This window comes from Coffea arabica, chromosome 7e (assembly GCF_036785885.1).
Source record: "Coffea arabica cultivar ET-39 chromosome 7e, Coffea Arabica ET-39 HiFi, whole genome shotgun sequence".
NCBI lineage: Eukaryota > Viridiplantae > Streptophyta > Magnoliopsida > Gentianales > Rubiaceae > Coffea > Coffea arabica.
This window is the reverse complement of record NC_092323.1, coordinates 17,199,180-17,225,326: the sequence shown is the minus strand read 5'-3', so window position 1 is coordinate 17,225,326 and position 26,147 is coordinate 17,199,180. Positions and strand designations below refer to the sequence as shown.

At 36.2% G+C, this 26,147-nt stretch overlaps 4 protein-coding genes across 7 annotated transcripts; 3 read left to right on the top strand and 1 right to left on the bottom strand.

Annotated features, from left to right (window-relative positions):
• Positions 1–1,901: 1,901 nt before the first annotated feature.
• LOC113702075 (magnesium-chelatase subunit ChlI, chloroplastic-like) lies at positions 1,902–4,360 on the top strand. Its single transcript, XM_027223040.2, has 3 exons — positions 1,902–2,215; positions 2,522–2,640; positions 3,043–4,360. Exons 1-3 carry the CDS (start codon positions 2,098–2,100, stop codon positions 4,093–4,095), a joined length of 1,290 nt encoding a protein of 429 aa, XP_027078841.1. The 5' UTR covers positions 1,902–2,097; the 3' UTR covers positions 4,096–4,360.
• Positions 4,361–9,675: 5,315 nt separating this feature from the next.
• Positions 9,676–11,977, top strand: LOC113702162 (cytochrome P450 81Q32). The gene is made up of 2 exons (XM_027223195.2): positions 9,676–11,155; positions 11,243–11,977. The coding sequence occupies exons 1-2, from the start codon at positions 10,283–10,285 to the stop codon at positions 11,846–11,848; spliced, it is 1,479 nt and encodes a 492-aa protein (XP_027078996.1). The 5' UTR covers positions 9,676–10,282; the 3' UTR covers positions 11,849–11,977.
• A 3,932-nt stretch (positions 11,978–15,909) lies between these two features.
• On the top strand, positions 15,910–17,820 carry LOC113701446 (NAD(P)H-quinone oxidoreductase subunit O, chloroplastic). 3 transcript variants are annotated; one of them, XR_003450908.2, is made up of 7 exons: positions 15,910–16,224; positions 16,311–16,366; positions 16,459–16,526; positions 16,668–16,733; positions 16,841–16,882; positions 17,286–17,345; positions 17,557–17,820. XR_003450908.2 is itself a non-coding variant. In XM_027222105.2 (6 exons), the coding sequence occupies exons 1-6, from the start codon at positions 15,993–15,995 to the stop codon at positions 17,584–17,586; spliced, it is 486 nt and encodes a 161-aa protein (XP_027077906.1). In that variant the 5' UTR covers positions 15,927–15,992; the 3' UTR covers positions 17,587–17,820. The 3 variants fall into 3 exon arrangements, 1 of the variants encoding a protein (XP_027077906.1); XR_003450909.2 differs by having other exon boundaries at positions 15,911–16,224; positions 16,486–16,526; XM_027222105.2 differs by lacking the exon at positions 16,459–16,526 and having other exon boundaries at positions 15,927–16,224.
• A 1,047-nt stretch (positions 17,821–18,867) lies between these two features.
• Positions 18,868–26,063, bottom strand: LOC113701372 (uncharacterized). 2 transcript variants are annotated; one of them, XM_027221988.2, is made up of 4 exons: positions 25,639–26,063; positions 25,417–25,522; positions 23,016–23,227; positions 18,868–20,351 (listed from the first exon to the last, which is right to left on the bottom strand). In XM_027221988.2, exons 1-4 carry the CDS (start codon positions 25,825–25,827, stop codon positions 19,239–19,241), a joined length of 1,620 nt encoding a protein of 539 aa, XP_027077789.1. In that variant the 5' UTR covers positions 25,828–26,063; the 3' UTR covers positions 18,868–19,238. The 2 variants fall into 2 exon arrangements, with proteins under 2 accessions (XP_027077789.1, XP_071914861.1); XM_072058760.1 differs by lacking the exons at positions 25,417–25,522; positions 25,639–26,063 and adding an exon at positions 23,815–24,171.
• Positions 26,064–26,147: the final 84 nt, after the last annotated feature.

Here is a 26,147-nt window from a genome sequence, read left to right as displayed (position 1 = left end):
CATCAGGTGCTTTTCAGATAAAGCACTGGTCCCGTGTGATGTCAGGCGCGTTGACATCATCAGCGTGCAGCCGAGGTGGGGGCCAAGAGGTCATCCAGGCAGCAAGGGTCGTGTGCAGGACATGGCCGCGCTTGTGTGGAGGACGAACTGGGTTCACCTCGGCAATGCAGTGGTGGCCGAGGTGAGTACCCTCAAGCATACTTAAAAGCATTTAAGCAATTAATAAGTACTTTTATTAAAAGATTTATTGCAAAAGCATTTTTCAATAAACTACGGCAATTCCAAACAGGTCCATAGTTAGCTTTTGATAAACTTGACCTTAATACAAAGGAAAAGTTCTCATTTGATGGTCCAAATTCGACCCATCTAAAGCTCACACATGTAAGGTCTCATTTCAATTCATTCTTTTAAAATAAATTTTGGGTCGAGAATTGTCGACTTGAATTTCCTTGAACAACCTTATATATTTTAAGATTTTAAGATTTTTTATATTACATATAAGAAAAAAATAGTAAATTTATGTATTTATTATATATATTAATTTTTAATTATAGACTATTTAATTAAAAAATACACAATGTTTCATATAGTTTCATTTATTTCGAACATGTATATTTATTAAACAAATCAACTAGTTGACCTAATATTTATTATTATTTGGATCGAGCCTAGTATTTAGGTTCAGCTTAACTTGCCTCAAACCAAACTCATTTTTAATTACTATATGCTAATTTTGACATTGCATTAACTTTAAACCTAATTCCTATTTTATCTCACACAACGTATGGTAATTTCGCAATCAAATGTAATTACAAATTTGTATTTACAATGGTATTAGTGTCTAAAACACATTTATGTTTCCTTTTCCTTAAGAACAAAACAAGTGTTTTGTTTTTGCTTGTAGCAAAGAACAAAAATGGAAAAATATAAATATTATCAAATTGCCCCTTAAACTTACATCCAATTTATCAAGCACACACTTAAATATATTTTTGCATTTCTAAAAACTAATTCCTAATTCGCACTGCATAACAACATTTAAAGAGATGAGAGTACATTTATAAGTTATTAATTTTTCATTTTATGGGAAGGTATAGTTATACACTTATTATAGTCCAAATAGGAGTATGGTTTGATCGCATGAATGTCATTATTGCCATTTACCTTAAACAGCTAGGAGAATTGTAGTAATAGAAGTAGACCTCATGAAACCCGGAGGTTTGTTTGGATTGTGAATTATTAGAAATATTTTTACTGTAGCACTTTTTGTGATGTGATGTATGTGAGATAAAAAGGTAATTGAGAAGATAAAAAAGTGCGTTGGAAATTGTAATGATGATGTAAGCAAATATATTTTGACAAATAAACCGCAATCCAAACCTATTTGGTCTCCAATCCCAAAGAGGAGTATGCTAGCTCTTTTTTTTTTTTTTTTTCTTTTGAAAAACGAGTATGCTAGCTCTTTAAAGCATTAAACAAATTCAACTTATTCATCTAAGCTAAGCTAATAATTAAAGCATAGATGTTTTCTAATAGTAATGTGGTCATATTGCTAAGATATTTCAAACTTGTTCTTGATTTATTGTGCACAATTTTACTATTTTTAATATGAAAATTGTAAGTGAAGTTGGAGAAAATGTGTTTGTGCTTGGATACAGAATTATCTCAACTATTATTTTATTTACATTATAAACACATCTTTTAGCGCATATTTTTATATTTTTAATTATTTTTATTTCATATATATTAAATCATAAAAAATATTATAATAATTATTTCAATAATATTTCAAATAATACCATATCTGAGTGTAATCTCGAGGGCAAAATTCAAAACAAAATAAGGAAAAAAAGAAAGAAATGTAAACATAGGCTTAAATTGCTAAAGTACCCAAGGTGTGGACTGTGGAGCAACGCATAGCAAAATCTATCTTCTTATCCACACCTCCAACCCGCAGTAAGTGAGGACCCATAGGCCATAACCAGACCAGTCACTTTAACCAATCATCACACAAATGCTGCTAAGTCCGAAGGCAAAGAACCCACGAAAGTTTTGAAGAAACAGGAGAAGACACAGAAAAGGAGAACTTCAGTGGACATGGCTACAGTATTGGGGACTTCTGCTTCTTCTTCTTCAATAGTGGCAATGTTAGCTTCTAGATCCCTTTCTTCTTACTCAACCACGTCCTCACTTCCGTCTTTCTCTCCAATTCCAGGTAGCAATATGTTATTAATGTGAATTCTTCAGTATTTCTGCAAATGTTGATAAGGGCTTTTTGCTTGGGTAGCTGTTGAGTACTTGTATTGATAATTCTAGTTGGAATTGAGGTTATGAATGAAATTTTCCATCGACCCAGTTCAGTATTGATGGTTTTTTGATGTTTCAAGTTGACAATATTGCTTAGTTTTTAGAGAGTTTAGTAGGGATTAGTATGTGAAGAACAGGGCAGGAAATTTCTGGGGTTTTTGGGTTTTTGTTAAATTGGTGGGTGGGTTGGGAATGATATTTTTCTTTGTTTCAGGGTTTGGCCAAGGAAGGAAATTCTATGGAGGTATTGGAGTTAAAGTAAGGAAGAGAAGGTCCCAATTCCAAGTTTCAGTTTCCAATGTTGCCACTGAAACTGGCCCTGCTCAAGAGCAGGTACATTACTTAATTTTGTTGATGTGGTTGGTAGTGGGATTGCAATTCTAATTTGGGATGTCCTCTTTGTGTCAATGCTCTTGTTTAACTACAAAGCTGCGTAATTTTATTTAATTTGATTGTTTAATTGATTTTGCAGATAGGATTCTTGGCATGTTGGAAAAGTTAATAATCATATTGATGAATACTTTCAGATTTATAGGATAATTCATGTTTATAAGTTGTGAATAACAGTTTAAATCTCGGGTGTTTTTCCTTGAGGAGGGATTTTGTTGAAAACAATAGCCTAAATGGCTAAGGCATGAGCTTCAATCAGAAAAAGATATAAGATTGTGAATTATGAAGTAGGAGTTTCTTGATGTTGAATTTTGTCATTGATGTCTGGAATTGTTTCAATTTCAGGCTAAGAGGCTTGTTTCAACTGAAAGCCAAAGACCAGTCTATCCATTTTCTGCTATAGTTGGACAAGATGAGATGAAATTATGCCTCTTGTTAAATGTGATCGATCCTAAAATTGGCGGTGTAATGATAATGGGTGATAGAGGAACAGGGAAGTCAACAACAGTTAGGTCATTGGTGGATTTACTTCCTGAAATTAAAGTTGTTGCTGGTGATCCATACAATTCGGATCCAAATGATCCAGACCTGATGGGTATTGAAGTCCGAGAGAAAATCTCTAAAGGTGAGGAGTTGTCAATTACATTAACCAAAATCAACATGGTTGATTTGCCATTAGGTGCCACAGAAGATAGAGTCTGTGGAACAATTGATATCGAGAAGGCTCTTACAGAAGGTGTAAAGGCATTTGAGCCAGGTCTTCTAGCAAAATCTAATAGAGGAATTCTATATGTTGATGAGGTTAATCTTCTTGATGACCATTTAGTGGATGTTCTTTTGGATTCCGCTGCTTCTGGATGGAATACTGTTGAAAGGGAGGGAATTTCAATTTCACATCCAGCTCGATTTATTCTTATTGGTTCAGGAAATCCAGAAGAAGGTGAACTTAGACCACAGCTTCTTGATCGGTTTGGGATGCATGCACAAGTGAGTACTGTGAAAGATGCAGAACTCAGGGTGAAGATTGTCGAAGAGAGAGCTCGTTTCGATAGAAATCCTAAAGAGTTCAGAGAATCTTACAAGGCAGAACAAGAAAAGCTCCAGCAGCAAATTTCTTCAGCAAGGAGCTCTCTTTCTGCCGTTACAATTGATCATGATCTGCGTGTTAAAATATCAAAGGTCTGTGCTGAACTGAATGTCGATGGATTGAGAGGAGATATAGTTACAAATAGGGGGGCAAGAGCATTGGCTGCTCTCAAAGGAAGAGAGAAAGTTACTGCAGAGGAAATTGCCACAGTCATCCCAAATTGCTTGAGACACCGTCTCCGAAAGGACCCCTTGGAGTCAATCGACTCTGGATTACTTGTCATTGAGAAGTTCTACGAGGTTTTTAGCTGAGGGAGTTATAGGACCCCTTTGTTGTAGTTTTTGTTGTATTGTGTAGACCGGTTGTTGCATTCTTTTTCCTGAAATGTTCCCTTGCGGAGGATGAAAAGCCAAGCTGTTTCTATAGTGGCTTTATCCCACGATAAATGATTTGTGAGGCTCCTTCTAGAGTTGTTCAAGTTTAAGTTGAAGAAAATGTCATTGAAGCAGGTTTTTAATTTTTATACCTCATATTACCATGTATCTGATACTTATTAATCTTTTTTGTTATTTGCAATGGTTTGTGCTCTACAGATACTTCAGTCAGGCTGTAACGAAAATCAAAAAGCATGATTTGAAAATGTGGTATTGTTACCTTCACTCTGGTTGTGAAAATGTTTAAAGATCAAAAATAGCTTTGTAGATTTGCTGAAGGCCTTGTTTTTTTTGCTTTCTTTTATGTTGTCACCTAGAGATTTTTTGGGCATAAAGTTGTCAATATGGTAAACTAAATCTTGCCTTATCGAGGAAATGATGGTGCAGGGGACATTATCGGCAGATGATTCTCTTCCCAGCTTACACCATTAGTGCTGTATTAATCAAAGTGACAGAAGATGCTGCAAGTTCTTTTGGAGCAAGCACCTGGTCAAGTGATATAGTTGGTGAGGACTCAGCGCTTCATGAATTACCAGTTTTGAATGTATAAAATGATGTAGGAACTAATAGAGCAGATGTAAATATTAACAAGATAAATGTACTTATAAACACAATTACACGGATAATAATGTTTACCCGTGAAACTTATTACATCTTTAAAGTTCTACCATGCATAATTCAAATGGGAAGATCCTACCTTTGAATTGTCCCTTGGAAATGTCTACAACAATTATCAAGAATTCTATCCTAGTTGGTGCTGCTTCTGTTTTGTAATTTCCATATATAGAAAGGGTGGAGGAAGAAGGAAGTTCGAAAGAGAAGAGGGCAATGGGGGATTAATCAAACCTTGTTCTAGAACTAGAAAAGAAGGCAAGACGGATGTTATGCTGAGGAACATGTTCCTAAGTTCTTTGACTTGGAAAAGAAAGAGCTATCTATGCTGCAAAATTTCTAATGATGGACGTTCTGAAAATGTCGCGATTTAATATAAAACAGTACATTGAGAAACAAAGTAATTTCCATGTGTAACAGTTGTATTGCTTTCTTTGTCTCCAAAAACATATAATAGTACTGTATCTTTTTGCCAATGTTATAACTGACATTCCATTTTTACATTTGATGTCAAAATAGAGACATTTATGGGAGATTGTCTTTGAGAAAGATTTCTATTCCAGAAAGTGTAGCAATATGGTGGAATAACTCTTTCCAAAGGCATTCCTGGACAAGTTGTTAATTTCATGTCATGAAAAACCAGTCAATGCTGTAATGGTCAGGTCCTTTTTCAGATGGACTTAATGCCCACAAAACGCTGCACTTGATTTAAGGTGGTGGTGATAAAAAATTGTCAGTGCCCAACTTGTGATTGTAACCCAAATTGTGAAAGTCTAGTAGCCTCAATATTTTTTTTAAGGGATCTGGCGTCCTCCTTCTATCATGTTGCATTGCATCTTTCCCCTTGATTACATGCAAATGGTTAACCTCTATATTCACAGATTTTCTGCTCATATGTTTCCCGGACTTTAGCCGGTGGCGGAGCCAACTGGTTTTCTGGGAGGAACTGCCCTTCCTTACACGTTTACAAATCTTGGGGTAGATACCTCTTGGATGTCTTGGCTAAGCAGACTTCTTAGAGGCTCCGGGGGTGATCAACCACAACTATTCTAGCGTCCACATTCAGTTCCATCTTCGCTAGAAGGTCCGCACAGAAATTTCCTTCTCTCTACGTTTAGGTTGCATTGCCCTCCCAAGTCCCAATCCTTCTTCATCCAGTCTCGGATTAGCATAATGATGTTGTTATGCGGACTCTGCTGCGGGATCTTTATCAATTCTAGACCAACTTGCGAGTCTGATTCAACCATAACTTTTCTATAACCTCTTTCCTATGCTAATTTCAGGCCATGGAACATTGCCCAAATCTCAGCAGCCACGTTGCTGGCTTGTCCAATGTTTGACGTGAATCCTGACAGCCATCTCCCATAGTCATCCTTAATCAAGCCTCCTGTGCTCGCCCTCGCTGGATTTCCTGAACCAGCTCTGTTGTCGACGTTAATCTTGACCCAACCTTGAGGCAATGCTGTCAACTAATGTATTTTAATCCCCTTGTTTCCCATGTATGTTCTTAGCAGATATCATTTTCCTGTATCTATAAAGCTTGTAGCATGAGCTGATCTGCTTGAGTTTGGAGTTTTGACTTTGAGTTCTCAAATACTATCCAATTCCTAGCAATCCAGGCGTTGTTGAAAAAAGTAGTGTCCAGAAAATATCTTTCCGACAACCAAATGTCAGCCTTTGTAAGATTCCAGTTAATCCATTGGACAAGTGGTGTTAAAAGAATTTATCCCCAGCACAAGGTTGCACCATTTTTTTTCCATAAGGACTTGATCCAGGAGCATGTAGGTGTCTTCTATGCTTTTCCTCTTTTTTTTTTTTTTTTCAAACGGTAATATCATTTTTATGTATACCAACATTTGATAGCACAAGCATTAACTACAAAAAGGGGCCACTGCCCTCGTATCTTTCTGTGCTAATTCTACTGGCCACAGAGGGAAATTCTCTTCCCATTTCACCTCTAGTACTAGCTGTATTGCAATAAGTGAGACACAGCAGGACCATTTTTTACTAACACTTGTCCCTTTTAGACCTCTATCCCTGATTGCCCTATCTATCATGTTTGAAAATCCCTCTGCACAATTCAAAAACAGATAAGGGGACAAGAGGTCCCCCTATCTAATGCCCCTACTAGGCCTAACCAACCCAACCTTCTGCTCATTAAGATTAAAGGACTAGGACACTGATGAGGGGAAAAATTCACTTTTCGTCGCTAAACTTTAACCCAGAGACACATTTCGTCCCCAAATTTTCAGGCGTAACACATTTAGTACATAAATTTATAATTTCTGATCACATTTAATCCAAAAACGGTAAATTGTTCAATTTGGATGGAGAAAGCTCACATGTACATGGCCATTATTTTGATTGAGAAATTGTTTTTCCTTAACGGCCACGTGCTAGACACGTGAGTGTTCTCTGTCCAAATTGAATAATTTACCACTTTTAGACTAAATGTAGGCAAAGTTATTAATTCATGCATTAAATGCGTTGCACCTAAAAGTTTGGGAACGAATTGCATCCTTAGCTTAAAGTTTAAGGACCAAAAGTTGATTTCTCCCCACTGATGAAATACAAGCCATCACCCATGGAATTCATTTAGGACAGAAACCCGTCTTAAACATTAGTCTCCCTAGGTAAGACCATTCTACCCTGTCACAAGCTTTGGACATGTCCAATTTGAGAATCATAAATCCTTCTTTCCCTGTTCTCTTGCCTTTGCGAAAATGCACCAGTACTATGCTTTTCCTCATTTGTGAGCAAACTATTACGCCTAGTAAGCCACAATAAAAATTGCCATCTTCCTAGCCTATTCTGTTTTCAAACTCTTTCCCCACCCCTTATCCAGATCATTCATTTCCTCTAGCTCCTAATTCACATCATAAGCTGATTAGGTGATAAAGATGCCATTAGCTTCACATGGCCAGTAAAGCATATCCGGATTGTGAGAACCTGCGTGAACATGCTTATCAGCATACCTAAGTACGTATCTGGCAAGAGTTCTAATGGAGAAGACCAATCCCATTCTGGCATTCTCCCAAATCCACTTAGTAGTCTTTAACCTTCCACCATGGCACTTCTACTATATCTATCAGGGGTTGATCAGAGATCCACCTATATATCAACCCAAGAATTGATGCGCACTCCATTTCTCGGTCTCCATCTTTCACCTTTATTTAGGACTTCGTAGCCCGCTTGATGCTTTTGTAAACTATAAAATCCTGTCTACACTTACTCTGATTTGAGGGGTCTAGACTCTTTCCATATTAGGAATTCAGGACTTCAACCCATAGCAAGCTACACTGCTTGTTCAGTCTCCAACTCCAAGCTAGCTTAGAGCTACAAAGCTCTATGAGGGGTGTAAACGAGTTAAATATAAAACCATATGCTAACACTATTTCCAATGACTAGGTTTGATAGAACAACAAATACATAGACAAGTCATTCACTGCTTTTTTGATGATTCACTAACCAACCATCATTTCTCCATGTGTTATATTAGGATTGAATCCTCTCCATAGTGGAGGAAGTGATCGTATCGACAAAAAAAAAATATTAGGATTGAACTCTTGATGCGTCCTTTGTCATGATAGTAACATTGTCTAGTTTAATTAAAAAAAAAAAGGAACAAAATTCTTGATAATTGGGTTAGCCTTTTACAAACATGCAACAAAAAATCCTAAAAAGACTAGGAATGGCAATGGCAACCGGAAGGGGGGGTGGGATGGCGGACCCCTCCCCGCGGGGGCTAAAAAAAATCCTATATTTGCATTGCAACCAAATTTTAGTCAAAAATCAACTAGTTAAATATCAACACATCATCAAGTCATATATCCACTATAATTATCAATCAAATAAAAGTTATTTGAATAAAATCCAATATGATGAGACAAATATAACTAAAGTAGTCAAATTTTCACTTTTGAGACAAATACAATTACCAATTCATTATTGCATTTTTTTTCGAGAAAAAAGTGCTATTGTGTTAAGTATAATTAGGAATTTAGTATAAATGTATTAGTAAATTTAGCATAATTAATTAATAATTTCTATTAGTAGACATGTATAATTATTAGTATAATTGATAATATATATTATATTATATATACTAATATACATTATATAATACCTATAACTAATAATATCATTATTATAAGTTTATAACTAATTAAATGAAATATATTATATATAAGTATATATATATAAATTTAATTTTTTTAATGAGTGGCGGGGTGGGAGTATACTCCCCCGCCCCATTTTTCAACGGAGGAGGAAAATTTCCCCAGCCTCGTCCCATCCCACGCCCCAGTTGCCATCCCTGAAAAAGATTGCATGTTATGCCGTGTTAAACATCTGCACTTGATTTGCTTGATAAATTAGTCTTAAAATTACTGCCATTTATCAACACAAACACACACCAATTAAGGAGTACAAAATCTAAAAATGTCCTCCTCCAATGCTTCTCGTCCACAAAGCTGGCTTTGGCAATATTGATGCTGGTTCACTCCTGGAATTGGTCTATTTTTTTGGTTGTTAATCTATCACATTGTGGGGACTTGGAAAGATACGTTGTTTGGAGCATTCATTTCTCAAGTGACCCCCGCAAGCAAGAAAGAGCCACGAAGTACTTTGCGATGGCACCATGATTGAGCTAGACTGCTACAGGATGGAATCACTCTATTCCCTTTTTTTTTTTTGGAAATATTGTAGTGCAGTCGAAGTCCGAATGTTCAATGATGAAATTAAGCTTCGTACGTAATTTGGACAATCATTGGGCCATGGCGGCTACGGGGCTCGTGTTACACCCCAAAGTGTACCATCACGTTACATTCTTTATTTTGACTATGAGTATCCTTCTCTATCTGTTGACAAGAATAGGAACGTTTCTCCTCTCCCTTCTACTAACAAATCCATCTCAAGGAAAACATTTCTCTTCTTTCAAATCACACATATTCTATGTATCTTATGCTAACACACCACCCTTAGAGATGAAAAAAGAGAGAAAATGCATGACCAGAAAAAAAAAATGAAAAGAAAAGAAACACAGGGACATCTGTTAAACTTTCACTATATACGCTTCTTTTGATGCTGGATTCTTGCATTACTGGCTTCTAACTAGTCCATTAGCTGTTGCAGGTTGTCTTTGCTTCAAATTTTGCTTCAAACCCCTATAGTATCCGCTGGGTTCAGTGCAGACCCCTTCTTCCTGGGGTCAAACTTCACGAAGAGTAACGATCATCCCCAAGTCGATACATCATAAGACTTGCAATCTCCGTCAAACTTTGCTGAAGAAGGAGGTAGAAATGAAAAAAATTCTTCGAAATAGATAAGTCCTGTTCTGATTTGCAATCTCCAAGGTAGTCAAGTGTATGGTCAGTAGTATATATTATATACAGAGAGCGATTAGAAATCCTATACATAACATTATCTTTAGAGCTTAAGAATAGAATTGAGGATGGAAGTTGTCTGGGTATACACAGTAATTTCATCTTTTCTCATTTTTCTTAGTTTAAGCTTTCTTTCAAAGCGGTTCCGAAACCTCCCACCAAGCCCAGTACCAGCTCTTCCAATAATAGGCCATCTCCGCCTCCTGAAACCGCCTCTCCATAGAACCTTCTACAGCCTCTCCCAGAAATATGGCCCCGTAATTTCCCTCCAGTTCGGGAGCCGCCTAGTAGTGGTGGTATCATCTCCTTCGGCAGTGGAGGAATGCTTCACCAAGAACGATGTGATCCTCGCCAACCGGCCTCGCTTTGTCATAGGAAAATATTTTGGTTACAACCACACCAACATGGTCGGTTCCCCGTATGGTGACCATTGGCGGAATCTTCGCCGTCTGGGTTCGGTGGAAATATTTTCGACCAGTCGTTTGAATATGTTCTTGTCCGTCAGGAAAGATGAGATCAGACGGTTGCTTCTGAAACTGGCTCAAAACACCCGCCATGATTTTGCTAAGGTCGAAATGCAATCCAGATTATCTGAGCTTTCTTTGAACATTATTATGAGGATGGTGGCCGGAAAGAGATATTTCGGCGAGGAAGACGACAACGACGAAGCAAGGCAGTTTCGTGGGCTCATTAAACAGGTGTTTAAACATAGTGGTTTAGCAAACCCGGGAGATTTCCTACCGCTGTTAAGGTGGATCGATTATGGAAGCTTTGAGAAGAGCTTGACGAAGCTTTTCACCAAATTCGACGCGTTCTTGGAAGGCCTACTTGAAGAGCATCGCCGTAACAAGAATAGTAATACAATGATTGATCATCTGCTTTCTTTGCAGGAATCGCAGCCAGAATACTACACAGACCAAATCATCAAAGGGATTATAGTGGTAAGTGAATAATCTTTCACTTTTAGTCATTGCTCACGGTTGAATTGGAAATATCATACAATTGAACTACTGGTATGCTATTGGTAGGTCATGCTGATGGCTGGAACAGACACTTCGTCAGTGACTATAGAATGGGCCTTGTCTCTCCTGCTCAACCATCCCGAGGTGCTAGAGAAAGCTCAAGCTGAATTGGATGCTCAAGTAGGGACTGATCGATTGGTCGAGGAACATGATCTATCCAATCTTCCATATCTTCACAACATCATTTCAGAAACACTTCGATTGTACCCAGCAGCGCCACTGTTAGTACCACACGAGTCGTCTGATGACTGTAAAATTGGAGGATACAATATTCCGCGAGGCACAATCTTGCTAGTTAGTGCATGGGCTGTTCACAGGGACCCAAACGTTTGGGATGATCCGACAAGCTTCAAGCCCGAGAGATTTGAAGGCTTGCAAGTTGAGCCATCGAAGCTGATTCCATTTGGGATGGGAAGGAGATCTTGTCCTGGTTCTGGCCTAGCACAGCGGGTTGTTGGTTTGGCCTTGGGATCTCTAATTCAGTGTTTTGATTGGCAAAGAATTGGTGAGGAGGAGATTGATATGGCTGAAGGGACGGGAGTGTCCATGCCAAAAGCCAAGCCACTAGAAGCCTTATGCAAAGCACGTCACGTGGTTAACAGGATTGTTTAATCAACAATTACTTTCTGTTGTTTGATAGTAGTTTATGCGTGTTTTCTGTAAGTAAATAAATGTGTATTGTTGAATTCAGGAATAAAAGTTAACTTGTCTGAGAAGGTTACTCAGAAGTTTTGACATAAATTATGATTATCTATAATCTTTCTATTAATGCTGTTATTTTAACTAGAAAGCTGCGTAATTTTGTTTAATTGATTATCCAGTTAGGGTTCTTGGCATATTGGAAAACGTTATTAATCATATTGACGAATACTTTCAGATTTACAGGATAATTCATGTTCATAAGTTGTGAATGACAGTTTAAATCTCGGGTGTTTTTCCTTGAGTTGGGATTTTGCTGAAAACAAGATCGAGAACAATAGCCTAAATGGCTAAGGCATGTGCTTCAATCAGGAAGGGGTTATAAGATTGTGATGGATTGTTAAATTGTGTCATTGAAGTCTGGAATTGTTTCAATTTCAGTCTCAAAAGGTTGTTTCTACAGAAAGCCAAATACCAGTCTATCCATTTTCTGCTGTAGTTGGACAAGCTGTCTATTACGTTAACCAAAAATCAGCATGGTTGATTTGCCATTAGGTGCTACAGAGGATAAGAGTCTGTGGAACAATTGAGCCAGGTCTTCTAGCAAAAGCTAACAGAGGACATTGCCAGAGTCATCCCAAATTGCTTGAGACACCTTCTCCGAAAGGACCCCTTGGGAGTCGATCGACTCTGGCTTACTTGTCACTGAGAAGTTCTACGAGGTTTTTAGCTGAGGGAGTTATAGGACTCCTGTGCTGTAATTTTTGTTGTACTTTGTAGACCGGTTGTTGCATTCTTTTTTTCCTTGAATGTTACCTTACAGAGGATGAAAAGCCAAGCTGTTCCTGTAGTGGTTTTAACCCTCGATAAATGATTGGTTAAATTACTTGTAACCCTCGTGTGATTTTATATAATGCCAGATGATTCTCCTAAGGTTTTCAAATAGCCACATAACCCCCTATAATTTTTTATAAAGTGAAAAATAGATAGAATGCACAATTAATTATGGCGTTTGGGCACTCTAAAAGCACATGTGATAAAATATTCATTTCCATATGACCTTTTTATGATTTGTATAAATATCCAATTTATCGTCTATAATTTTTGTATTCATTCACATAATCCCTCTATACTTTTATAGAAGGTAGTTAAATCATTGATTGATTTAGCATTTAAGTAGCAGCATTATTGGTATTTTAATTAATAACATTACATAGGTTATTTTTCATCAAATTTCCTCTTTACGTGAAACCATAGGAGGGTGAAATGAAAATTTTGAAATATTCGGGGAGTCATATGATAATAGATGAAATTATAGGAGGTTATATGTAATTTACCTTAAATAATTTGTGGGGCTCCTTCTAGAGTTCAAGTCGAAGGAAATGTCATTCAAGCACGTTTCTAACTTCCATCAATGTTTTCAAATTCGAACTGGACAGTGAATCGGAAAACCTTCCGATTTGTAGTTCGATCGATTTAACCGATTTAAAGATTTAATAATTTTTAAAATTTATTTTAGTATTAAAATTTTTGAATAGAATTAAAATACTTAATAAAAATTGGTTGAATCTCCCAATTTTTACTGATTCAACCGGTTCTTGACTGAGTTTAACTTCATTTGATTTTTTGGATTTTTTTTGAACCGGATTGAAGGCATAATCAGTTTGCAGTTCAACTGGTCAATCCAGCCGATCCAATCCGGTTTTCAAAACGTTGGCTTCTTTAGCAGTATAGTACATACTACAAGTCTACAATACATCTTATATTTACTTATGAATCTTTTCTGTTATATTTGGTTGGTCTTATTTGCAAAGGTTTGTGCTCTATGCATACTGCAGTCACGGTGTAACGAAAATCAAAAGGCATGATTTGAAAATGTGGTTTTGCTACCTCCACTGTGGTTGTGAAAAGTTGAAACATCAAAATTAGCTTTGCCGGTTTGCTGAAGGCCTTGTTTTTCGCTTTCTTATTTTGTCATCTAGAGATATTTTAGTCTAAAATTGGCAATATGGTAGACTGAATCTTTCCTTGTCAAGGCCATGATGTATGATGGTGTATTTCGGTGGATGATTCTCTCCCTAGCATCACCACAAGTGCCATATTAATCAAAGTGCCAGAAGATGCAAACCAACTACTCCACCAAAAGAGTTTTAAAGATTTATTTGGATATAGATCAAGGAATTCCTTGACCTACATTCTAAAAATTCAGATTTTCTTAGAAAGTTCGCCAGCGGGTGCGTAGGCACCGATCTGGGCTGATGGTGGCTTAATCCCCTTCGAGTTCTTCTTTGATTTTTTTAGGTTCCTCCCCTCCCTAGTATAAAATAGGAGTTGGTCTAAAATAAATTCTATAATATCCTGAAAAAAAAAGAAGACAGAAGATGCTGCAAGTTCTTTTGGAGAAAGCACCTGTTCAAGTGTCACAGTTGGTGAGAATTCCTTCATGATTACCAAGTTTGAATGTGTAAAGTGATGTAGGAACTGGCAGAACAGATGTAAATATTAACAAGACAAATGTACTTGCAAACAGAATTACATGGATAATGTTTGCCTGTGAAACTTATTACATTTTTTAAAGCTCTCTCAAAATTTCATTTTCCACCATGCATAATTCAAAAGGGAAGATATTACCTTAGAATTGTCCCTGAGAAATGTCCACAAGAATTATCGAGAAATCTGAAAATGTTTATAATGATGGACATTTTGAAAATGTCGTGATTTATTATAAAACAATACATTGAGAAGAAAAAAAATAATTTTCATGTGTAGCAGTGGTATCATTTTGTCTGTCTCCATAAACATATCTAATGATACATCTATTTCCCAATGTCATAATTGACAGTCGATTTTCAACATTTGATGTCAAAGTAGAGACATTTTTGGGAGATGTCTTTGGGAAAAAAAAAAAAAAAAAAGAAGAAGATTTTGTTTAACAATCAAAACTGTTGCAATTTCAACCAAATATCAGAACCGAAGGTAAATATGAAATGACCCTCTAATTTATAGTAAAGTGTCAATTGAGTCCTTCAACGGTAGCCTTTGTTTCCTTTATCGTGTAGGCTCTTACATGGACAATTTCTTCTTTCACATCAGTTTCCATTTTTTCTTCTTCTTCATCTGAATATGGTCATATTAACGTATGATCGCTTTGCAAATTGCAATTAATATTTATTCCTATATTTGGTGGTTTTAGAAGATGTAGATACTAATATTGCTATTGATATTCGGTACATGAATTTACACTATCATTATAGAAAAAATTAATTCGTGTACTTTACAATCTATATATATATATATATATATAGACAGGCGCATGCACACACACATACATGTGTGTATGAAACTTATTATTGCAAATAAGTATCTTCTCTCTCCTAGGTATCATGCCTAATTAGAGAAAACTAATGGGTCAACGAATACTTGGGTTTTACCCATTTTTCCATCTAATTCTTTTCTAACTAATCTTATTTATAATTTCTCCCTCTTCTCACAACCTCTATCTTATTTAACAGACGTGAATTATTCTTTTTATCCATATATGATAAATTGGCTTACAGTTAATGTAATTGTTACATTGATAAACTTATTAACTTTGATAGGCAGTAATACATCATTCATGCAAAAATAGATTATTATATTTTTGCTTTTGTCTTGAATTGAAAATGAATATGAGTCGGTGTATAATCATATTTATGATAAAATTTATTTACTATCTCAAAGAACACCTGTTATTTCTTTTTTCTTTTTTTGAATTATACCATTTAATGAATGTTATCACATCATAATAAATTTACATATAAAAGTTTCTAAAGACTAATTAGTAGTTAAATATTTGGAGTATAATAATTTTTTGATATAAATATAAATAATTTATATAAAACATTGTTATTGAATTATTTAAGCCTTACGTTTATTTATAATTAATCACAATAAAAAAAATTTCCATGCTAATGCACAAGCAAAATACTAGTCGCATATTATAAAGGTAATTTAGCGCCAACCAACAGATTTTTGGTCTTCTCTTGAAATCTGACCGTTGGTCTTCTCCCTCCCTTATCTATAGAGGGGTCACTGAAGCAGAATCAATTGAAAGCATTTTCTTCTTTTTCTTTCTTCTATGGCTTTCTCAGCAACCTTTTCGAAGAGCTCATTTTCATACATTTCTACACTTCTACACTCGCCAGCAAGAAGAATCCCATTTCGAATACGAGTAGTTAAAGCTGAAAAATCGGCCGAACCCGCAAGTGATCAGAAGCTTACAGAGACAAAAACTCAAGAAGTTTCTACCAATTCTCAACCTGCATCATCCACGAGTCCTCCTCCTAAGCCCAAAAAGCCTGTATATTCAAGTGAGTTAACCGATCAAATCTTGTAAAATTACTGGATTATGTGTAAAGAATAGTTCAAATTTAGTTGTGCAAACTCTTTCTGGCAGTGAAAAAGGGGCAGATTGTGAGAGTGGATAAGGAGAAGTACCTTAATAGTATCAATGTAAGTGTTTTTGTTTCTTCAGTTTCTCCAATAAATTCAGTTCTAGTAATAGATTCGCTTTAATTTTTGGATATATCAATTACAAAAATTAGATTCAGCAATGCAATGCTGAACTACAGAAAACCTCATTTGGCTATGGAAAAGCTGACATGAATGTAAGGTATCCCATCTCAGGTTAGAAATTTATGAGCAAAGGACCAGCAGATTGTTGATGTCTTGTCTTCCAGGATAAAATGCTGTTTTCTAGTTTCTTGTCTATCAGGAGGTATAATCTGCTAACTGTTATTGCTTCAAATTTCAGTACTTATCTGTTGGACATCCACCTTATTATAAAGGTTTGGACTACATATATGAAGATAGGGGGGAGGTATTATCTTCATTCTGCTACATAATTCTTAATAAATATGGAATACAATGAGGCTGCAGTACACTGATTTCAGGTGTCCTCTTGCCTATTTTACCACCTCATTTTAGGTGCTGGACATTCGGATATTTGAGACAGGAGAGTATGCGCTGGTAAGTACAGCTTTTTTTGCATCTCTCATTAATTTTGGACTAGCCTTGGTTTGAAATTACAACATTCAATCTAACATGACAAACTTAGAAGAATGTGACTCTTCATAATGAATTAAAACTGAAGAATTGTTTTGCTTAGTCATCATCCAGTGCAAAATTCGTATGATTCTTCTGAAACTTAGTAATATAAGGTTGAAAGAGCTTTCAGATAATCCATTCCACCTCCATTGCTAAAAGAAATGATTTATGACGTAGAGAAATCAGTAGAGGAAAGATATTACATCTCAAACCGTGATTTTCTGTTTCATGAACAAAAAAGGTATGAGAATTAAGAATGAAAAGCATATACTCTTTACTTTTGACTAGTAGAAACTTGCTCATGAACAAATATTTGCTTAAGCAGATTGGATGGGTTGGAATACCAACTGCACCAGCTTGGCTTCCAACAGACATGCTTATCAAGGTAGCATTTCACATTTTTAACTCTTTTCTTAGCATGGTTTTTTAAGCATAATGGAAGGTTTTTCAGTACCTTGTGTAATTAACTTGGTGCACTTAACTTTTACTGACAATTGCAGAACTTTGCAGTAGTATATTCGGATATGGTTTTTGCATTTTGTATTGTCTTTTTAACATTTTTTTAAGTCTTGATATATGGTTATGCATTCTTGCAGTCTGATAAGCTAGATTATGAAAGAATGTAAGGATTCAGAGGCACAGCCAGAGAAATGGTGATCTTAATATTTCAAAACTAGGAGAGGATACCATGTTTTGAAGTACATGCGAATTTTACAGGCTCTTGCTTTCTTACTATCCATTGTAGCTTAACATAATATTGCAGTGACCGTAAACCAAATTATCTGCCTTGAGACTGTGGCTTTGATTTTTGGTCATTGAATGGCTTTATCAGGAGAAGAAAATGCTTCCAATTGAAAACATTTTCATGGAGGGTATAAACTACATTTAGAATTTGCCGTATTTCATTTACTTTTGAAACGAAAGATTACAGTTATCAGGACAAAAAAAGTCCTTCAAGCTGAAAGAACTCTTATAGAGGGTATAAACTAGGATATGTTGTACCTCATTTGCTTTTGAAACCATAGAATTATAGTGGTATTGCAGCAGCAAAGGATGAAATGTATTAGGTTGCAGAATCGCATTATTTATGTCAAGCAGAAAAAATCATTTCATTTACATTTTTGTTAAGCAAACCACATAGTTCTAGAACAGAAAGAGTACATTTTTTATTTAAAAAAAAAAAAGAAAAAAGAAAATTGACGGCCGTCATGCAAGAAGCAGCAACATCATCTAGTGGCATTGAAGAAATATGAAGTACTTAGATGTACTCTGAACTTAAAGCAGAAAAAAATTTTGCAGTAGCAATGACTGATGTATGAGTGTGAGCCCTAGTTTTGATTATCTGCCATAGCAATGCAGAACCACTGAGGCATATAGAGTTGATTCTTTTTCTTTTTCTTTTTGCTTTTAGTTGCCAAGTTTTCTACCAAATAAATTCATCAGCTCTAAACATCCTCAAAGTCCCAAATTTGGATTAGCTGTTTTTGAAGGTATTTTTAAAAAAATTTACTGTAACAGAGTTTTTAGAGTATATTTTGGGATATTTTTAGAAAATATATTGAAATATTTAAGAGTAGTAGAGTTTTCAAAATATATTTTAGAATATTGTTTAAAAAAATTTAGACTACTTTTTAAAAAAAATTTATAATATTTGAAAAACTAATTTTTGAAAAACTGAAGGATCCAAACAGAGGTGTTTAGGTCACTCGTATTTGTAAGTTGGCTCAAAAAGAAATCAGTGAAGACAGTTACAAGCATAACTTTCGCAAGGTATACCTGCGGAAGCATATACAAAGTCAGCTTTAAGCCGTAACCAGCTGTAGATTTTATAAACTGTCCATATGGTACAATCGCAGATTAAAATGCATCATGAATAGAAAGAATATAATTCAGGATAGGATAAACAATTGAAAAAATGGGGTTTACAGAATAAATATCAAGTTAATCATGTACAAATCACAAGGTGCTGAGAAATACGCTAACTTTTGAATAATTCAATTGAAGTATACTAAAAACAAATGCACTTACAACATAAAGAGGAAGGAAACTGGGTAGTTGCAGAAGGTATACTACCTAAACAATTCCATGTACATGTATATATGTATCAGTTTTTCTTGTCAAGCACAATGGCATCTGAATCTTGAAACAATGGAGAATGCCAAAGGAGCCAGAATTGAAACGTGTACACTTCTGCTGCCTTTGAGAGAGAAGCATAAATTCAATGGTCCGAATTACAGAGAGAATTTAAAATCCACCATGATATTCAGAAGACTTGGATTTAGAATCTTCTCCTGGAGCATTTATTGGCATGCATAAGCTCCACTAAGGATGGGAGAGGCTGCGGTACTGATACATTCATGGACCTATAAAAGTTCCTCAAACTTTGACTAAAGCTCTTTGACGATCCAATTGGTGAATCAGAAGCACGTTTTCTTCTTTGTGTTGACTTGCTTATTTTCCTGTCTTCTTCCTCTCTGCTTTCCTCAAATGACTTTCTGCATTCCACTTCAACAACCTCCACTTGCCTAAGTGAAGTATCTTCCCTTGCTTTCTGTGAAGAATCATCTTCTGTAACTGTTTCCTTCTCATGCTTGAAGATAGAATCCTGAATTCCAACCCTTGCTTTTCCAAATAATGTGACAGATGGTCTTTTGCTTGGGGGAGACAAATTTAATAATCTTCTGTGGCTTGTTGATGCTAGCATTGATTTGGACTGGGTTTCCAAATCATCTTTACTAGGTATTTCAATGATAGGCGAACAACTCAAACTTGGTGTGGTTTCTGGAGCTGAAGAATCCCCCAGAGTGATATTCAGGAGTTTTGAGAAGGAATTATCTGAACCGGTTCGAGCATTGAAGCAATGCCTTTTTACATAATCTAGTTCCATGGCCCTGCAACTAGGTGTTGTTGAGACAACCCATTTTGGTGCTAGTAGCTGCAAAGCCCACTCTAGTTCTTCCCTGGATGAGTGTATCGAGTAACACACATGCCAAACACCAGAAATATCTCTTACAGCTTGATCATGTATTCTCTTTCTTCGATTTTCAGCCTCTGAATATCCTTCCTCACATGCATACCACTGTGCAGAAGGACGTAAAACTAGAGGCTCATGCTGAAAATTAGCACGAGCCTCGGCAATCTTGGCTTCTGCTCTTTCACAAAGTTTGGGAAATCCGTCAAATATCTGGAAACGTGAAGACGAATCTTGTGACAGAATTTCAGGAACTGTAAGTTCTAGAGCCTGATAACATCCAGGATTTTGCACTTTATCAACATATATCTTGCAGCCAAATGTTTGAGATATATTCACCAAAATTTCTTCCTGGCCTAGAAGGTCACAGGTCAGATACACTCTGGGTGCATCAGGGTGCTTCCATATACAATTTATGACCTGTGTGATTGCAAGACTTGAACAATTAAATGAGCTTATACTTGAGTGCAAAAATACAATGACGTAAAGCAGTTTGATCTGGCATTTGTAAATTCAATGACACGCAAGTCATCTAATCCCACTAGCAGCACACAGACAGAAAGCAAAGTCTTACATCTATTGCTGAAGACTTTTGATATACTTATATGGCTGATATCCTAGGCAAGATAAGAAAACATATGAAGCAGATTAGACAGAGTTTAATATCCAAGAGTGCTCAAATGCTGTTCTTCTAAAATTTTTCATTCAGTATAATACCTACTTTACTATCCACAGCTTTGGCTCCCTTTCATCCCCTCCCTCCAAAACTTGAGAAAGAAATTACTGAAAAATAATTAAGGAAGCAGAAAAATTCTGAAAAAACCAGACTCTTTCTCCACAACCACAAAACCTTCTATTCAGGAGAAAGCATAGATATCAGTAAACTTCTCCATCAGCTATTATTAAACACTTGCATGTCTGTTTCAGGTAAAGGAGCATCCTCCCTGATCTTAAAGTTTTCCAGTTTTCCATACTCAAATGCTCTGCAAACTACGTGTTAAACACTTGCATGTATATTTTGGCTAAAGGAGCATCCTCTCTCAACTTCAAATTTCTGGTTTTCAGTACTCAAATAGTCTGTAAACCGTGTATTTTTCATATAAGAAGCATAGTCTGTCATGTCCAAATTTTGTGGTTTTCCATGCTCATAGACTGTAATCCATGTATGACTTTACCATTACATCTACAGTAACAATTGCTCATTAATCTGTCTCAACTTCTTAGAATAGTTTAGAAAGACAAACTAGCTAAAAGGAAACAGTATCCCATACTTTTGAGTAACTATGTTGCCAATGAACATAAGATTTCTCCGTAAATCATGGTATTAATCAAAACAAAGTAACATTCCCTTAGCTTTCTTAAAAAAAGATGCGACACTTCAGAACATACTGTACCCCTCTTAAATTCAAACTAGCAGTCTGTATTGCTGAAGGAACTGCAAAAGGCAAAAGCACATACTGGCATTTTGATATCCCAATCTTTACAGCAAGAAAGCCAGATCCAAGATACCAAAGCTTAAAGTGCCAGAGGGCAAAAGCCTTGCAAAGAAGATTAAAATTCCTGAATACAACTAAGTTCCCATTTTACATGTGAGGGAATATCCCAAGATGATGTATGCTGGTACATAGTAGTTCTTTCACGTGTTGGGTATAAATAACCAACCATTTTAGATACACATTAACTGGACTAGAATCTCAAATTCTTCATATACACTTCATCTGATGCCTCCACCGCCAAAGTCTATGAGTTTCCTAGTACATTCATAAGACACTTCACCAAAATGCTACTAGTGGTCTGGCTCAAAATGATTTATATAGATCCATCTCTACCATGTGGAAACTGCTCCTCATACCATTTAAGCAGGGGCATAGAGTATCTGACCTCCACAAAGTAATTCAACTAAATACCAATGTTTGTATCAAGGGTCTATAAGGATCACAACTCTTTTTACAGCAGTGCTGCTTACCTAGAAATGCTGGGACGTGATTCTACCAAGCTTTACTTGACCCAAAATTCCCCCCTTCATGCACCTGCTAGGTGATATTAATCAAGGAGAGGCAGCATATTTCGTTTTTACATTGATTGTTTTTCCCTGCAACTCAAGGCCTACAAACTTGACACGCATCAGCAGTACTCTTCCAATTTCTTACCTAACTTTGTTTGCTCTCCCTTCACCACTGTTCATGGAAATAATCATTAAATGAACTTTTCCCCAAAAGTTTCATTTCTCAACGGGTGCCAAATGCTACCTACATGACTCACCTAAGAAACAAATACCTAAAAGTCCCAACTCCCAAAGAAAGGGACACCAAAAAGAAATAATGCATTAACAAAGAATCTTGGGTTTTCAACTCTAAGGCATATTGTTCATTAAGACGATCAAATAGATCAAACTCTTCATATGGTGCATTCCTAGTTGAGTCGACTTATTCAGGAAAAGCAATTTGACTCTCAGTCTAACCCTAACAGAATGTAAATAGGCTTCAGATTAATGACCGTGACTTACAAAGTGTATCAATTGAATAGTACTTCCCCATTTCAAAAAAAAAGGTCCTATTTTGTCCTTCTCTGCTAGTGCCAAAACCATATCAATTTGTACTAGATGAAAAGTCCAATAACTAGATTATTCCAGTTGCAATATTATATGTAACAAAAAGTTAGCCACTAGTAACTAGTCTACATGTTCATTACATATTCATTCCATTTATAGTAGTTAACATAGAGATTCTACAAGTCTCCACTTCTTTCTTGAAATAATTACATTCTCAGAGTCTTAATCAATATCTACGCAAAGTCAACCTAGAACATCCATCTGAAATTGATTCACACATAAGAAGCTATTGGCTTAAGACATATTACACATATTACATATCTACATAAGACCAGATATACCAACTCCCTAACGATATACCACGTATAACCATTGATTGATAATATCCAATCCAAATAGCAATAGAAAGAATAGATTAGCGGTAGAATTTTGATGTGTGAAATCCTATTGCTAGAATGATCTGTATTTGACAAAAGCAGCACAACGAGTTCAAGCTATTCTAGGATAAGAATCGATAAGAAGAATGTATGAACCTGCTGGATTGCTGATTGCCTGCTTGGCATTTTCAAGGGAAACCTACCAAATGTGCAGTCTAAGAATACATAATCCAATTGACACCTGGGTTCTTTCCCTTTCTTTCCTAGGAACTTCTCCGGTAAGCTTTGCAAGCACTCGGGTGTAAGTCTGCAATCCCCTGTATGTAGAATGTTACCAAATCTGCCTTCAAAAAGAAACATCACAGCTCCTGAAATTCAAAAACCACATTCAAACACAATCACCATCGTGAATAGGCTCAGGTCCTAATGAATTCACACCAGGTAGAAAAAGAATCAAATACTGAAGGAACAAAGAAAAATGAAACTTCTATTGGGCCAACCAACAATAAAAATAAATATAACAAAGACACATGATAATAAGAAAATTCCAGCTCCAATTATTAAAGCCACACAGAGTGTTATTAAAATATCTGGAATGTGATTCAAAAAACAGCTCCAGAACTTGATGTTTTCATACAACAGAAGCTATCTACCTATGAATCATCACAAAAGAAACATATCTGAACTCAGACCCTCGATAGGAGAATTAAAAGGTCAAAGGATTGAAGAAGATAGTAAAAGAACTGAAATCTTCCAACCACCACTGTATTGTCACAAATGCATGATAGAAATAACCCCTCTCTTTGTGTGTGTGTGTGTGTGTGTGTAAAGCATGCATGTCATGGAAATGCTTCCAAAGCGAAAAAATGGAAATTTTGGTGCAGGCTCAGCTGTTAATGTGCATGAAATCAACAAAGACAACAGCAAATATAAATTCTTAATTTCCAGTACTTACAACTCAGCCCTTAGAGTTTAACCGAACACACACACCCGCAGCCCCCCCTCCCGAGGGAAGATTAACTCAGGCCTATTTGACGATGCTAAACCCCAGAGACAACACATACATCATCTTCATCTGAAAAATTTTATGCAAAGAAACTAGGAGCCAGTGAGCAACACAACAACCAAATGTCAGAAAACCTTACTTACAAAACCTCCCGCAGAGAAAGACTAAGATCAGAGTCCCCAAAGGTCTCTAGAAACAACAAAAGATGTTCTCCAATTGCTGATCTAATAACAATGCCAAAATTTCCTTCCCAATGTTTGTTCTTCTTTCCAAAGATTATGACCTTCCTGCTACAAACTTATTAAGCATGGTGAATAAGCACCAAAGACCAAAAAGGAAAAAGAAACTAGCTAAAGAAGCACACAAAGGATTATTTTATAGCAGAATAAGTTTCTAAAGCAACAAATAAAAAAGCAGTGGATCTTAGTTTTAGCTTGAAGCAAGCTAATTTCACTATTCAAGAACTGTAGGAGCCCCTTTATTCAGGTGCAACTTTAAGTTATAAAGATAAAGAAGATTTCCATTTGTGTTAAAGAGGTGGATGTGAGCTCTGTAATATTTGGCCATTGAAGTTTCCAGTTAGAAAGTTTGGCGGTTAAGAGAACCATCAGAAAATTAAAGATGAATGAAACTTGCCGAAGCTGCCATTTTTCTTCACTTTCATTCTGAAAGCAGTTAATAACTGAAGATTCTTATTTATGTGGAACTTCTCTTCAAACCAATTTATCCACTTTGTCCCACTCACCAACCCACAGAAAGGCCAGAATAATAAAATCGACCCCCCCCCCCCCTTTATTGTTCTCCCTCCCACCTTTCCAAATGCCAACTTCCCTCTCCCTTTAAGCGTCTCTTTGTTGACTTTCACATTTCATCCAAGTAATGTTAACCATGTTTGCAATAGAATGATAACTTTTCACTGCTCCTCATTCCTTGTAAGTTCCTCTCCCCATCCTTCCCTCCTTTTATAGTGTATATAATTTGTTCCCAAGTTCTTGCCTGAATTTTTTATAATATTTGTCTTACTGGTTAATCAAACCCTGGAAATTTGAGGATGACATAGATTACTGAAGAGCCAAAACAAAAACTCCTTTTTGGTTTATGACCTTGATCTCACAAGTTAGCTAAACTTAATTTGTTTTATGCATCAAAGGATAGGTGCCGCCTTCACAAAATATCAACTTGGCTTGTCAACCAGGTCTAAAGTAAGCTAGAATTAAAGCAGGAACTAAAACTCTCAAATCACCAAAATGAATACATCTGAACGAGTAACAATTATAAAAGCAAAAGCCCAAACAATTGCTAATTAAACTAGCTACTAACACATTATCAATCACAGATAATTCGAATAATTGCTCCTGTGTCAGAGATAATCAGCCATCTCTCATTTGAAGCATAATTTCTACAAGAACAATACCATAAAAATTAGTAGTTTTCATTGTAACGAACATCAGATTATCAGCAAAATGATAAACCAAAACAGAAAATGATCATGAAAGCAGATGATAGACAAAAAAAACCCAGAAGTTCTGGAAGAAAAGAAGATTGACTCACCTGGGCAATGATTTGCATCAAAAGCAGTCACCGCAAAATCGCCATCCGGATCACCAATAACAAGCATTTTACCAACCTCAATTCCCACAAAAACCCCATCATCAAGCTGCCATAAACAAAATTTAAATTGAATTTGAATTAAAAAAAAAAACTCTGCAACTAAACAAAATAAATATCTCCCAACAACAAAAACTGGACCCAAAAAAAAAAAGATGAACCAACCTGTGGATAATACTGGAGAACAAGGCCCTTGGTGAGAAGAGTAGAATAGATGGGGTAAGAAGCATGGGTGAGAATTCCTTGACAATGGTCCTTGTGGGCATGTGTGAGGAAATGATGCCTTTTTCTCTTTGAATTTGGAGAAAATGTATCCACTGAAAATGGGAGCCCTCTTGGCATTTCTATTGGCATCTCTCTATGTGTACTATTTTCACACACAATACACACTGGAGAAGAATAACAATCCCAATTCCCAGAAATTAGGGATTTCACATGTGTGTTTTTGTGCGTGTCTTTTGTGTGTGACTGAGGAAAGGGAGATTTGTTGGGAGGAGGATTTTGAACGAGTTTCTATATAGAAAGGGGTGGGAAAATTCTTGTGTAAGATTTGGGCAAAGATGGGGTACAGTCGGCTACATGCAATGAAGTTGCAATTGGTTTGGCAGTAGGGCCGCAAATCTTAAACCGACTTGGAGTTTGCAAAATTACAATTGCCTCCCATGAGATATGGC

What these genes read in the sequence shown, in the direction of transcription:
- LOC113702075 (XM_027223040.2), top strand. Translation starts at nt 2,098, where the DNA reads ATGGCTACAGTATTGGGGACTTCTGCTTCTTCTTCTTCAATAGTGGCA. An exon ending in GTCTTTCTCTCCAATTCCAG is followed by an intron (nt 2,216 to 2,521) that starts GTAGCAATATGT and finishes TCTTTGTTTCAG; the next exon opens with GGTTTGGCCAAGGAAGGAAA. An exon ending in CTGGCCCTGCTCAAGAGCAG is followed by an intron (nt 2,641 to 3,042) that starts GTACATTACTTA and finishes TTTCAATTTCAG; the next exon opens with GCTAAGAGGCTTGTTTCAAC.
- LOC113702162 (XM_027223195.2), top strand. Translation starts at nt 10,283, where the DNA reads ATGGAAGTTGTCTGGGTATACACAGTAATTTCATCTTTTCTCATTTTT. An exon ending in TCATCAAAGGGATTATAGTG is followed by an intron (nt 11,156 to 11,242) that starts GTAAGTGAATAA and finishes TGCTATTGGTAG; the next exon opens with GTCATGCTGATGGCTGGAAC.
- LOC113701446 (XM_027222105.2), top strand. Translation starts at nt 15,993, where the DNA reads ATGGCTTTCTCAGCAACCTTTTCGAAGAGCTCATTTTCATACATTTCT. An exon ending in TATATGAAGATAGGGGGGAG is followed by an intron (nt 16,734 to 16,840) that starts GTATTATCTTCA and finishes ACCTCATTTTAG; the next exon opens with GTGCTGGACATTCGGATATT. An exon ending in AGACAGGAGAGTATGCGCTG is followed by an intron (nt 16,883 to 17,285) that starts GTAAGTACAGCT and finishes TTGCTTAAGCAG; the next exon opens with ATTGGATGGGTTGGAATACC.
- LOC113701372 (XM_027221988.2), bottom strand. Translation starts at nt 25,827, where the DNA reads ATGCCAATAGAAATGCCAAGAGGGCTCCCATTTTCAGTGGATACATTT. An exon ending in TGATGCAAATCATTGCCCAG is followed by an intron (nt 23,228 to 25,416) that starts GTGAGTCAATCT and finishes TTTGAATTTCAG; the next exon opens with GAGCTGTGATGTTTCTTTTT. An exon ending in GGCAATCAGCAATCCAGCAG is followed by an intron (nt 20,352 to 23,015) that starts GTTCATACATTC and finishes GCAATCACACAG; the next exon opens with GTCATAAATTGTATATGGAA.